Raw genomic sequence first — 15,121 nt, forward strand, 5'->3', positions numbered from 1 at the left:
CCTCTAACTTAGGTTAGACTCCGAGCTCTTCAATGGGGACGTATAGTGAGCTTATGATGACTTCTTTAATTCTATTTTTAATGTAGTTTTCAGATATGTTGGCGACTCTTAGTTTAACTCAAGTCGCTGCCAAGACCAAGGGCAAGATAAGCGGGATACGGGGAAGATCAGTTTGCAGCGTGTTAATGAGTTTGGGCCGCCAAGCTATTTGAAGACATCAAAAATTGTTATTTATATATCTCTGAGTGTTATGAAACTGACCAGTCAGCAGCATGGTTTGAGAGGTCCCTGGAGGCGTGTGGAGGTCGTGGTGAGAGCAGTCTGGCGAGCTGTGCCCAGACCCGGGCGTAGAGGTCGCGGCCCGGCTCGCCCGCGCGCACCGCCACCACCAGCGGCACTCCGAACAGTGCTGGTCTCACACGCTGCCATGACAGGAAGAATGCGTCCGCACGACACTGCTTCCTGCGACACATAACATCTTACAAATACCATATCGACTATCTTTATACTGGACTTTGAAGACAGAAAAACGTCACACTGCTATACTTCTTATCTTTTTATATATATAAAAGAAAGTCGTGTTAGTTACACTATTTATAACTCAAGAAGGGCTGAATCGATTTGACTGAAAATTGGTGGGCAGGTAGCTTAGAACCAGGAAACGGACATAGGATAATTTTTACCCCGTTTTCTTTTTTTTTTTATCCCGCGCGGACGGAGTCGCGGGTAAAAGCTAGTAACTTATATAGGAAACGGCTAAAACACTCAGTTACATATGTCCGGTGTCGTCACCGACTAGTTTCGATCCCATCGGGGACTCTTCGTCAGGGTAAGTGGGAGTGGTATTATTACGCGGACGCGGCCCCTCGCTCACTGTCGAAACTAGTCGGTGCCGACATCAGACATATGTACGTGTTTTAGCTGTTTCCTATTTTAGTTAATGATAATGTCACACGAAGGTTTGAATAATTTAACTGCTTTACTTAATAGGATCAAAGCTTTCAGGACCATAAGATTTCCAAGACTAAATATACTAATAAAACACAATATTTTAGCTACAATAGCTTAGCACAGTTCTTTTCATTTAATTCGTTCAGAAACACATTTGCTGCTTTGGAGAAAAGTTTTATTTTGATATTCAATAAAAAAAATGGATTAAATAATAATTGAACAATCGATAACGATTTTTTTAGAAGGGAAAAATATTTCACTTAAGCGTGATACGAGTTGTAAAAAAAACTTATGAGGGAAAAAAATTTGTATGACGCTCATAGAACCTCCTTGGCAGCATGGCAGAGGTTGTAATCTGTCGAGGAGGTCGTACTGGCTAGTAACAGTGCATAATAGATGAAGAAACAAAAACAGATGATCTATATTACATACAAACACTCCAATTTTTGTAATAAAAAACATATATATGTTTTTTTGTGCTTTTTACCTGTGTACAGCAACCAAATACTGTATAGGTGATCCATCTATCTCATCCATCTTGTACATATCGGAGGGGGAGGAGGCGAACTTGACTTTGGAGAGCGGCGGAGTGGGGGGCGGCAGTGTGAGGGAGCGCCTCCCCCCCGCCCCCCTCGGCAGCGTGTGACTCCGCCCATCTCCCTCCCCCTGCACGCCCTCTAGCTCCTCCCCCTTGCTTTGGAATGTGCTCGGTGGACTCTGGGACATAAGAATTTCCGATCTCGAACGCTGAAAGACATTAACATGCATGTCAACAAAAAAGAAAGGCAACAAAAAAGAAAAAAAGCAAATCTAAAAGCGTATGTACAAGGTTTAATTCGTTTGTAAGAATTTCAAACAACGATTTAAAAAAAAAAACAATCATTTTAATATCAAACTTTAGCAAAAAAAAAATTGTTTTTGACTAAAAAAATGACGAGAACTGCTTTGTATTTATAATTTATGAACTTAATTTTGAAAAAAAAATGTGTACATATTTATTAAGATTAACACAAGACAGTTCTTCAATAGATTTGACACAAAGAAAATCACCAACTAATTTATATACAAGATGTATGTAAATGTAACTATTATGTACAATGTGTGTATACAAAGGAAGTGTCAGAAAAGAGGTCTAGACTATTTTTTGTTATTTTTTTTTATAATCTGTCTCGGTTTTATTAGATCTAAATATTAGCATATTTCTCAACCTTCCTTTTCCAACACTATTTAATTATAATTATTAAAAATAACACATATAAATATTAATTTGTTAGTAAGCAACATTTTGTAAAAAAATCAGCAACAAAAGCTTCGCATATATTTCAAACAAAATAGCTGGATTTTTATTCTACAAAATATTAAAAGACCAAAAAAAATCTAAAAGAATTCTCAAAACACACAAAAAATCGTATTTGATCCGGGCTTACGCAAAAAAAATCAAAAACTGTAATAAAACTGGCAACACTACAAATGCTAATTTTTATTAATCTGTGTTTTACATCCTAGCATAATAGAATCTGTGTCTGTGGCGTTATAGTATAATAAATGGATGAATAAATGTATAGATAAATGGATGTAGTGAAATAAATCGAAAATATTTAATTTATTTGCAAAATTGAATAATGTTTTAAATATTACCTTTATTTTCAGGACAATCATCTGACGGCGAAGCATTTTAAACATGGCGACAAAATCGCAGTATATTTTTTTAAGTATTTATATAAAAAAGAAAAAATGTTTCACATTTTACCTGACATTTATAAGAAATTATATTTTAAAAACTTATGTACTGTAAATCCAAAACTAGAAAAATCAAAAGATAATTATTTGTAAATTTAAAACGGACCATTAAATTGTTTAAACGGATTTGTTAGACACATTATAATGGGACAAGAGAAAGGTATGAAAATATGAACCATTACGAATTCCTTTCATGAAAATATTGTATTAAATTAAATAATAAATTTACATTGCTATTGAAAACAAATCTCTGTTACGAGTAACAAAATTAGTAATAGTCCATGTGCGTGCGCATGTTCGGGTGTGCGTGTACGTGCGTGCGTGCGTGTACGTGCGCGCTAACCTTGAAGCAGAAGAGCGCGGGCATGCAGAGCGAGGCGGCGCGCACACTCACCGAGCCCGCTCCCCCCACCGGCCCCGCCGCCCCCGCGCCGCACGCCCCGCCCCCGGCCCCCTCGCACCACGCGCCTGCGCCGCTCCACTCTACACAGTCATAACATATCTAATCAAGCCAAGATTAAGGTTACGCATGAAATAGGTACATATGTTAAGAGTGTCTTTAATTTGGGACAGAACACTTGAATTTTGAATAAAAAAAAACAATTTTATAGTAAAAGATACTTAAATCATACAAACAAACGTTTACATTAGTGGAAAAAGGGTTTAAACACCTACAACAGACATTTATATATAATATATAATTACAATACCGTGCATGTCGTGTTGTGGCGCGGGAATCTCGTACGCGAAGAGCTCAGTGGCGCCGCTCGCTGTCAACTTGGCGCCATCTTCTGGCAGCCGGGATATCGTCGCCCCCGACACTAGCGCCACCAACATGCTAACCAAATTATCACTATTAGTCATTTTTTTTTATATTACGAGGAAGCGGCCACATGAATTCGCCGAAATGGCGAAGCGACCGCTGCCCATAGACATTTGTAATTGCAGATGCATTGCCTACCCACAATCTAAGGAGGAGACGCATAAAAAGAAAATATTTAACCTTCCTATGTATCTCCTCCTCCATCAAATCCATCTCCCCTTACCATTCTTTCCTTATAAGAAAAGGATGGGAAGAGAAAGAGGACTAAAATAAGTCCTCCAGCACCACACTCATCAGACTGTACTTGGAATTACTTCCACTTTCTGCCTGTCTTCTGTGAAGTCGTGGTATTTCACAGAGCGAGGACAATTCGTGTAACTATATTTTTTTTTAAATAAAGCAAAGTGTAAATGAATGTAAATAATTCACGCTCGTAACGTAGAGGGGTGGGCAGTACCTCCTTACCATTCAGGCGGTAATCCGCAAAGTTCAGATAGTTTTTTCTTTAAATCTAAATAGGTTCCTTCAGAGTTCACACGCAGACCGTATTTGACGGGAACTGAACCATCCAATAATATTACTGTGAAAGAAAAAAAAATATATTATCAAATTATCTTACTATAATTTTATAAATGGATGGATGGATGGATGTTTGAAGGTATCTCCAGAACGGCTCAATGGATCTTATGAAATTTGGCACAGTTGTAGATAGTCTAGGAAGACCACATAGGTTACTACTTAAGTTTTTTTTTTAAATCTGCGCGGACGGATTCACGAGCGATAACTAGTCTTCAATAAATGGTATGATAATTTATATTTATAACTAAAAAAAAATAGTCCAAAATTCTTTCAACTTATAAACTTCATGTATTGAGGTAGTTTTTGAGTGTATTGAGACCAAGTGGGGAGGGATAAAGGAGGGGGAGGGGGGGTTGTAGATAGTATTTGTGTGTACGTATGCATGCTCGTTCGTACCTCTGACCTCACAGCGGACGAAGGACTCCATGGGCAGCGGCAGACTGAGCATATTGAATGTGTCAAAGCGCACAGACTCGTGTCCGCAAGCGTCACAGCGCACCTTCGACTTCAGCTGGCCGTAGAACAGGTCCGTCATTATAGAGTCATTGGATGACTTGAACTGTGCCCACGCCTCTGCAGCCAACTCCTGCACATAACCAAAAAGAGAACATTTTTTTTTCAATTAAGAAAAAAAAAACTATGATTTTAAGGGTGGCAAATGTGAAATGTTATCCAGATCTTGGTGTTTACCTGGTCCGGTCTGGTGGATGGGGGCGTGTCTGTATCGTGGGGCGGTGGCGAGGGTGGGGGTGGTGGGGGCAGTGGTCGGGGCGGGGCTGCGCGGTTGAGGTCCTCGTGCAGCGCGTCCAGCAGCCAGGCCAGCAGCTCCTGCGCGTCGTGCTGCCCACCTCCCGCCAGCCCGCGCGCGTGACGTGTTACACACCAGCGCACGCGCAGCGGCGCCACTGACCGCGCGCTGCACGACCACACCTATACATACATAACTTTATTAACTTACATTTACTTTGACAGTCGCTTAGTGTAGATTTCTTCTATTAAGTTTACACCAAGAGCTCTCTTAGTCATCACTTAACAACTCTGAATGCTGCAAATCTATATATATATAAAAGAAAGTCGTGTTAGTTACACTATTTATAACTCAAGAACGGCTGAATCGATTTGACTGAAAATTGATGGGGAGGTAGCTTAGAACTAGGAGACGGACATAGGAACTTTTTATCTTATGTGCATCTTTTTATTCCGCGCGGACGGAGTCGCGGGTAAAACCTAGTATTTAATGTTATAAAACATGCTTACAAATATGACATAACAAAAAATCTCCGGCTCAATGGACTAAGTCTTTTAGATTTAGTCCTTTGAGCCCGAGAATTTTATATCTAAGTAGAAAGCGTCGTATCAAATATAACATACCTCTTTACATAGTTCGCCGTAGCGCAGTGCGAGGGCACCCTTGGTGCCGAGGGGGTTGGTTGTGTTCACCTCGTACAGGTGCATGCCAGAGTTGAAGTACCGCGTCAGGGGGCCCGTGTTCCACACCTGATACGTAAACGACATTTATATCAAATATTTTAGTAAGTCTGTTGATATTTACGAGACCCAAGATCAGGTGATTGTACATCTTGATAGGACATCTCTTTTGAATTCTCAAATATAATGTTATATCTGGTTCGTGACTTCTTCTTGACAAAATAAGGGTAAATATTTTCCTTGTAATGGAAGCACTGATCTCTATAAATGGACATTAATTCTATCACTATTATTAGTTCAAATCCTTACCACCGCTACCAACCACAAACGTCAGCGCCAAAATGGCGAAAATAAAATACGCACAAAATAACACGGTATAACCTGTCCATGTGTAGAGGTCAGTGAGTAAGAGTAATCAATCATACTTTTTCGTTAAGTTATAAAAGAAGTACATGCGTACGAATTCGTGTACGTGCATGTGTACGTATACGTGTGCGTGCGTTTAGGTGTGTATATACGTGTACGTGTACGTACGGACTGTAAGGCAGCATTCATGAAGCATGTGTTGCCGAGGTTGTGCAGTCCGGTAGCGCCCGCCACGTCCGGCGCAGACAACGTCTCACGACGCTCCACACCGCGACCTCCGCTCATACTGTAACACTCAACTTATATCAATTACAAAACCAGCATCTGTATTTCAGTAATCACTGAGAAGGTATACTTCACTGATCATTTCACTGTCTGCAAATAAACTTAGAGTAAAATTTAACGACCTCCAGCTCATTTATCACCTTCTCCTATCCTGACATTACTGAAATAAATTGGTACACGTTGGTATAATTTGAGCTTGTTACCTAAGAGCACCGATCTCTTCGGGCCAGGTGAGATCTGGATTCCTCAGCTCGAGCAGCAGACGGGAGCGGTCGCGCTCGTGCAGACGCAGTTCGTGCAGTGAGGGTCGCTCGTCGTCCAGCAGCAGCGCCCCGCCCCCACCACCACCTGCCCCGCCCCCCACAGACCACAGCCGCACATCCTCCCGGGCTAAACCTAACGCCTCGCACAGGAATTCCGTCACCTGGACATGCGTACCAAAAATTTTAACACAGAAGTACTAAAATCACAGACATCAGAACTAATATAAATATATATTTTTTAATATTTTCATAGTAAAATTTCGGCAATAATTTAGTAACCATGAGTGCTTTTTTTATATTACAAGGTGGCAGACGAGCAAGCGGCCACATGAATTCGCCGAAATGGCGAAGCGACCGCTGCCCATAGGCATTCACAATTGCAGATGCGTTGCCTACCCACAATCTAAGAAGGAGGACACGCATAAAAAGAGAATATTTAACCTATGTATCTCCTCCATCAAATGCATCTCCACTTCCCATCCTTTCTTTTCTTCCAAGAAAAGCGGTGGGAAGGGAAAGAAGACTAACATTAGGTCTCCAGCACCACACTCATCAGACTGTAGTTGGAATTACTTCCAATTGACGTCTGTCTTCTGTGAGGTCGTGGTATTTCACTGAGTGAGGACAATTCGCGCAACTGATGTTATTACCGACGTCTACCCCTGTTAAAACTGTAACTTAGTAACTTTAGTACTTTTCTTCTATTAAATAAAACTATAGTGTAACTTCTAAAAGTATCAAAACGTGTCAGTCCCTGCATTTGTTACCTGTTTGACAGAGGCGAGGCGGGAGAATGCGGCGGTGTATGCGAGCTGTCGGTCAGGCGGCGCGGGCGCTGCGGGCACGCTGCTGTACAGCGCCGCACCCGCACCCGCCCCGCCCACACCCGCACCGACCCCGCCCGCGCTCATTCCTGGTATACATACAATTATATTGTACAAATAAACATTTAATCTATATATTAGGTCCTTACATATGAAATTGGAGTTTTGTATGGGAGGAACAAAAAGTCGAATATTTTTTAATATAATATATTTATTTAATCAAAGTATGAACCATTATTTTCTATGCACTTTTGCCATCTCATAGGTAGTTCATTGATCCCTTTACTAAAAAAACCAGTCGGACGGGAATCAATAAAATCTTTGAAGGCGATTTGGACTGCCCCATCGGAGTTGAATTTTTTCCCTTGCAAGAAGTTATCCAAATTTCGAAAAAAATGGTAATCTGTTGGAGCAAGGTCCGGGGATTACGGAGGATGTCTTAGACTTTCCAATTGAAGCTCTTCTAATTTAGTAGCCGTCTGTTGCGCAGTGTGTGGTCTAGCGTTGTCGTGAAGCAGCAGTGGCGTGGAGCGATTGACCAGCCTAGGTTGTTTAGCCGCTAGCTTTTCCATCATGGTTTGCAATTGCTGACAATAGACATCAGTCGTAATAGTCTGGCCAGATTTGACAAAACTGTAATGAACAATACCGGCACTAGTCCACCAAACGCTTACAAGTAACTTTTTTGGGGTTAATTTTCGCTTGGGGCAGGATTTGGCTGGCTGGCCAGGATCCAACCATTGCGCTGAGCGCTTCCGATTATCGTAAAGAACCCATTTTTCATCACAGGTAATTATTCGGTTTAAAATACCTTCATTATTGTGCCGGTTTAGTAATGTAACGCAACAGTCGACGCGCGTTTGCCGGTTTGCTTCAGTCAATTCGTCAGGTACCCACCTTTCAAGCTTTTTAATCTTCCCAATTTGCTTCAAGTGAATTAAAACAGTTTTATCACTAACATCGCAGCCTGCAGCTAACTCGGACGTGGTTTGCGATGGATCCGCTTCCACAATAGCCTTCAACTCTTCATTCTCAACTTGAGTCTCAGGCCGTCCACGGGGCTTGTTCTGCAGATCGAAATTTCCAGAACGAAAACGTTGGAACCAAAAACGAACTGTGTTTTCTTTTGCAACACGACCGCCATACACATCATTCACCCATCGAGTCGTTTCCGCAGCACTAGTGCCACGGCGGAACTCGTACTCGTAAATAATGCGATATTTTAAGTTTTCCATTTTGTAAAATGAGTGACGCAAACAGAAAAAAACAGAAGAAAAAAACAAATGAATGACGGTCATCGAACCACAAATACATGAGTCTATAGCTGTACAAATTTGAATTTGGAATTCCTTACCAAAGAGGAGAAATTCGTGATTAAAGTGGCCTGTACGAAAAACGCCAATTTCATATGTAAGGACCTAATATATATATATAAAAGAAAGTCGTGTTAGTTACACTATTTATAACTCAAGAACGGCTGAATCTATTTGACTGAAAATTGGTGGGCAGGTAGCTTAGAACCAGGAAACGAACATAGGATAATTTTTACCCCGTTTTCTATTTTTTATTCCGCGCGGACGGAGTCGCGGGTAAAAGCTAGTAGTAAATTATTACTTCTACGTACACTATTTTTTTGTAATCTATTAATTCAATATAACTATGGAATCACTTCACTGAATTATTTAATTGAACGTTAGCTCTTGCCCCCGACTCCGTCTGCACGGAATTTAATAAGTAACCTATGTTCTATTTCTTCCAGACTATATTCTACATCTGTGCCAAATTTCATCAAGATCTGTTAAGTTGTTTTGGAGATACCTTCAAACAAACATCCATTCATCTAAACCAGGGATTCCCAAAGGGTTCGATATAGAACTTAAAGCATTGCGAAATCTCACTCTGTCTTCTTCTATTGACTTAAGTCAGAATGAATAATAATAATAATTGATCTTAAAAGTAGATAATTTGGCCGTGGGGGGGGGGTCTGTGGTCACTTGTCCAAAATAGTTTGGGGATCCCTGATCTAAACATTCGCATTTATAATATTAGTAAGATGTACTCACGTGGTGTACTTGGTACATGTCGCAGAATCTTTAACTGCAGTGGATAAAGTTCCATCTCCACATCGGAATTAGGTGGTCTGATCACCTGAAATAAAAATAATAATAGATGAAATATGTAACTTGCCATAGTGTTATTAATTAATCACTAAGGAAGACCCTTAGGATATATTTCTCCACTAAAGGGGTGAACTTAACGAATTTAACAGATAGATAAATAATATTTTTTATAGCTAAAGGTAACAAATATGTAATCAATCATTTGAATTCGGCAAAACAGCGAAGTGACTGTTGCCAGAGGTGGAGATACATAGTATGATGACATTTCCCCTTCCTATGAGTGCCCTCCTCCGCCAAATAATCTCTAGCTTTTCCATCCCCTCCTACCAGTATACCATTACCTGTCTGGGCAGGGGGTCTGGTCCGCCGTACCACAGCGCCATTGCCCGCCACAGCGAGTCGGGCAACAACTCAAAGTCCCTGTGCTGAGCGAGTGTGACGTCACGCCGCAAGTGCCCGCCCTCGCCAGTCAGCGTGCGCACCTGTAGCAAATTGTTTAACTTTTAAATTAACTTTAAAGATTTACCTATCAGTTCTGCTGAGATAGGCATTACAAAAGACAGATAGATGTACAGTCATGGAAATCCGCGGTGTTCCACTTACCTTGTTTTTGTTAAGAGACAAACTCCGCCCTTTTTTAGAAATAACCAATTAGGATTTAGCAGTAAGTTGCGCAAACGATGGGATAAGAGTAAAAATAATTAGCCCTGTACCATAGACCAAAACTTATTTCTCACTTATTTTAAGGTGGAACACCGCAAGTTTTTCCGACTGTATAAAGCGTTTGATTTTAAATCATAGTATACCTTAAGGTCATCTCTGGCCAGCAGACGCCTGTTGTCGATAGGTCCGGGGTGTGGCGGCGCGCGATGTGCAGGCGCACTGCTCACACCACTGCTACTGCCTGCACTGCCACTGCCCAGCGACGAAGTCTCCGCACGCCACAGCAGCGACCCCATTGACTCTGACCAAAGACATTTAACATTCATACAAGATATCCTAAAAGTGAAGTCTATGTCAGAAAATATAAAATAATAAGACCGCAGTATTTACAACACACAACTCACGCCTGTAACCTAGAGAGGTCGGCAGAGATTACGGACCTCCATTTTGGAGTGGCTAAATAAACCTCCGCAATCCACTTTTCGCCATTGCAGGAGACGGGACGTGACGGGGGTTTTCTTCCGGGAAATCGTCGGATAAATGTACATATATAAATCGAAAAACACATTGATATATAGCGGTATTCGAACCCAGGACCTGCAGATTGCAAGTCAAGTGCTTATTCTCTGAGCCACCGACGCTCTAGTATTCACAACACTATAGTGAATATAACGCAGTTGATGAAATTAGATAAAAACTTAATATGTTGCCGATAAGATTATAATAGAAAAATTGGGTTATACGACATAGACAAGAATGTTTCACTACTTCGCAGATTACAATCTAAGTGTATTTTAAGAATTTATCGTTTAACCAACGTATAACTATCTAATGACCCGAAATTAACATTCGATTTTGAAACATTTTGTTCTTCGTGTTATTTTTAGTATGTAATATTTATTTCAGCGGTTAATATTCTGCACACAGTTAGACTGGTATGAAAATGTTATGCGAAGAGATGAACACTTATACAAGTAATAAAATCGTATGTGGATAAAAGTTAGTGGAACTACCTTTACAAAGTTGAAACTAGTAGAAAAGACTGAAGAAAGTCTATTCAGATCAGCTGATAGAGATGTATGGAAGAGTAGTACATAGAATAAAAAGCAGAAAGGCGATGAGAAGAGGACGCAACCATTATTTACACCACTATTAGACTTCTGTTACTATTTATAATTACTGGTGAAGCTCTCGCACTTTTAGAGTTACTAGAGAAGCCCTCTCACCTCTAGAGTTACTAATGAAACTATCTTACTTGTTTAGTTACTATCCAAGTTCTGTCCCCTGTAGTTACTAGCGAAGTTCTCTCCCCTGTAGAGTTAAGTTCCTAGCGAAGTTGTCTCACCTGTAGAGTTACTAGTGAAGCTCTCATCGCAGACGATAGCGTCATCTATAGCTCGAGGTGCGTTGCGGCAGCAGTTGTCTCCGGCCGCGGTGTAGGCCGCCCACGCAGCCCACCACTCGCTGCCCACCAGATACCAGAACTGGCCAACCGAGTACCCGCGAGCTGTCTCACGACGAAGCCAGCGGATCACTGGAATAAGACTTATGGTTAACGAACCCTTGGATACAAAAGAGTAGAGATTATGGAGATTAGTTGCACGAAATAAGGTTTTTTATTAGGTCATATTGAAGATTTAATTAAATTAATGTGTGCAATAAAGAAATTATGTTTTTGTTACTGTTTTCATGTATCCTTTAAAAATATTACGACATATTACCTACATTAAGACGTTAACTTTAACCGGTAAGATATTTTCGAACTGTAAAATTTTTACTAGTAAACAAATCTTACTAACATTATAAATGCGAATTTTTAGATGGATGGATGTTTGTTTGAAGATATCTCGGGAACGGCTCAAAAGACCTTGATGAAATTTGGCATGATTCAATGTTAATTTGAAAATAACGAAGTAGATTTTTACAATTTATTGTATACTCGTGATTGATGCATCATAATTAATCGTATTAATGTTTTATTTATTATTATTTAGTTTAAAAGTTGCTTTTAAACATACGGTAGTTTACGTAGGAGCGATCGAACTATTTGTTCTATGGAATATGATTGGTACAATTACATTGTTTATCTATTAATCAGTATTGGAGGCACGTCACTTGTGTAACCTCATTATTTGTTCCATTTAATATATTAATATGTAGCATCACTAACATAGTTACGTTAACCGTCTATAACTTTATAGTTGTCTTTAAATAACTTTTACATTAAAACCTTCATAGGTTAGAGTACACTGGCCGAAAAGATAAATACGTAGACATATAAAAAATAAAGATTAGAGACAGTTTAGAGATTGAAAAAAGGAAAGACGTGTGTCTTATCAACTTCACAACAGAACATGAAATGTGAGAGTAACTTAAAGTTTTATTAACAAGATCACTCACAATCTATTGAAATCCTTAAATAAAGAAATGTTTAAATATAAAGAAGCTACACTATACCAGATAGACGGTGACGTATGCTATATTTATTAGAAGATTTTTTTTAATTCCGCTCAAATAAAAAAAACAATTATTACGATTGTTTGATTACAGGAATGGTGTTTTACAAATTTCTTGACTTGCGTTGGAATAAACTATATACTTTAAATGGAATATTTATTTTAATTTATTGATAATTAAAAGACGAACTCGCTAATATTATTTTTATACATGATTTTTTTTTTATATTAGTGATGTAGATAATTTTAAAATGGCTTGACATTGAGAATATAATTTTATAAATATTAATTAATTCAAATTGAAAATTAAAAATTCCAAGGCCCTTAACATTTCCGTGTATCCATTTTTATAAAAATAAAATGCGTGACAACATAACTAATTCATATTTATATATTGAAGAAAAATATTATGAGAAGTCGCGGATAAAAGCTTGTATATATGTAGTACAAACAAAACCCTGTCTCCGCAAACATATTCAATATCATCATACTATATTTAACTCCAACATATATTTACGCTAACTATTGTTATCACTGCTTTGAAATTTACATATACAAATAGCCTTTATCCCAGATACGAAGGTAACGAATGCTGATTACATTTATTACAATAATTATGTAAAAGAAAACAAGTAATAATATAAAAAAAAGAGTCTATTCCTAATTTTAGCAATAAATTTTTGAATTTTTCGTTAATGTTTTGAATTGGACATTCATCATCATCAGCTCCACTATACGTCCCCACTGAGGGGCTCGGAGCCTACCCCAAGTTAAGGGTGACTAGGACATAGTCAATGCTGGCCAAGTGCTGGTTGAGTACACACATATCATTGAATTTCTTCTCAGATATGTGTAGATTGCATTACGATGTTTTCCTTCACCGTAAGAACGTCGGATAAATGTACATATGTAAATTGAAAATTGTAAAACACATTGGTATATGGCGGGATTCGAATCCAGGACCTGCAGATTATATAAGACAAGTGCTTAACCTCTGAGCCACCGACGCTCTTGTTATTGGACATATGTTGTTATTCATTGGTTATAAACCATTTGATACCCATATTTGGGGGGTTTTACAAAAATATGTTAACCGCAATATTGTGACAGCGACCATTTTGGGTTTTTTATAATGTACCTACTATACTCTGTTCGTCAAGACCTTTAATTTGGTGTCCATGTTGGGGAGGTTGTGCAAAAACATGTCATCCACCATTTTGGAACAGCGGCCATCTTTAGTTTAACATAGTTTTCTATATTCTATTTGTCAAGTAATTTCGTCGTGCGAACGTATATGTCATCCGCCATTCTGTAATAGCGGCCATATTGAATTTACAATAAACCTAATTATAAAAAAATTGCACTGTCATCAGGACTAAAGATGTGCAACAAATTTGAGAAAAATCTGAGAATGAAAGTAGCTTTTGAACATAGAAGAGAGTGGATTAACTTTTGGAGTAAAACAGAACATTTTTTTCGTTTCGATGGAAAACTCACGGAAAATGACTATAAACAAAATTCATATATTCTTTAAACTGTTACGTAAATAGTTTAAAAAAACCGTTAGCGTTTACTTGATTTGTATACAATTTGAAATTCAATGTTAGAAATCTAAATTTTAAAAATATTTTAACACCGGATATAGGAACAGAGAATAAATATTTCATAACAGATTAAATTTGAATTTCGTTTGTTTAAATGCATTATTTTCTAATAGATTACAACGACTATAATCTGTGCCCAATTGGCACGTCTGAAAGCCACTGCTTGGGAATTGAATTGAATTACAACGACGACTATAGCAGAGGCTATGACTTCATTAATTCTTTCCCGCAACTTCGACTGAAACATTTTGTTTTATGTTTCTAGGTTATTAACTAGTTCATTTGGTTCTATGTACGAGTATTTTTAAGAGAATCAGAGAAAACATCATCTCCCTGTCCTTTCTCACTCACAAGGTATAAAAAGCTAAAACACAAAAGCTTAAATGTTTACGGCCGGCCGTCTGTGTGTCGCTAACCATGCTTAGTAGTAAAAAATAAATAAGTAATAATTAAATAAATATAGATATATAAAAATTACTTAAAATTTCATCCATCTTGATCAACAACGTCCATCAAAACTTTCGCATTTATAATATTAGTAAGGTAACATAAATTAATCAAATGTTTTCTAAATAGAAATTAAGGGTTTCACGCGTTTTTAAGCATTGCAGCCCTCATTCATCCAATAAATTAGCTGTAGTTATAAAAATGGCGCGAAATATCATCGCGCCATATTAGCATCGAATATCACGTTATCTTTGCGCGGGCGCACGCACTTGACACCGATACCTTCGCCTTGTTTCGCGCGCTAGTTAAATAATTTTTTATTATATTTGCATACATCTCTTATGAAAGTAAAGTTTACAAAACAACCAAAGATTAAATACCGTTTTATACATTCCGTTTGAACTTTGTATAAATACGGACACGAAATTTTTATTCTGTATATAAAGAGTTTCACACAAAAACTGTAATGTATGGGCAATCAATTTGTAATGGCCGCTATAGAAAGTGACATTTTTAACAAATCACTCATTGTCATTTAATTGTTACTTAAGCTGTCCCTTAACCTGAAATTC

At 38.5% G+C, this 15,121-nt stretch overlaps 1 protein-coding gene across 1 annotated transcript in view; it reads right to left on the minus strand.

Moving 5' to 3' along the window:
- The window catches only part of LOC106713028 (ubiquitin carboxyl-terminal hydrolase 32), a 35,081-nt gene that overhangs the window by 4,807 nt on the left and 15,153 nt on the right, over positions 1 to 15,121 (minus strand). The window contains exons 7-21 of the mRNA XM_045683279.1: positions 11,388 to 11,576; positions 10,186 to 10,343; positions 9,721 to 9,861; positions 9,323 to 9,407; positions 7,203 to 7,348; positions 6,376 to 6,596; positions 6,056 to 6,167; positions 5,465 to 5,590; positions 4,784 to 5,023; positions 4,490 to 4,679; positions 3,980 to 4,094; positions 3,402 to 3,529; positions 3,086 to 3,174; positions 1,439 to 1,698; positions 262 to 462 (exon numbers count right to left, since the gene is read on the minus strand). Coding sequence (XP_045539235.1) covers positions 262 to 462; positions 1,439 to 1,698; positions 3,086 to 3,174; positions 3,402 to 3,529; positions 3,980 to 4,094; positions 4,490 to 4,679; positions 4,784 to 5,023; positions 5,465 to 5,590; positions 6,056 to 6,167; positions 6,376 to 6,596; positions 7,203 to 7,348; positions 9,323 to 9,407; positions 9,721 to 9,861; positions 10,186 to 10,343; positions 11,388 to 11,576 — 2,401 coding nt within the window. The remainder of the gene's footprint in view (positions 1 to 261; positions 463 to 1,438; positions 1,699 to 3,085; positions 3,175 to 3,401; positions 3,530 to 3,979; positions 4,095 to 4,489; positions 4,680 to 4,783; positions 5,024 to 5,464; positions 5,591 to 6,055; positions 6,168 to 6,375; positions 6,597 to 7,202; positions 7,349 to 9,322; positions 9,408 to 9,720; positions 9,862 to 10,185; positions 10,344 to 11,387; positions 11,577 to 15,121) is intronic.

This window comes from Papilio machaon, chromosome 21 (assembly GCF_912999745.1).
Source record: "Papilio machaon chromosome 21, ilPapMach1.1, whole genome shotgun sequence".
In the NCBI taxonomy this organism is placed as follows: domain Eukaryota; kingdom Metazoa; phylum Arthropoda; class Insecta; order Lepidoptera; family Papilionidae; genus Papilio; species Papilio machaon.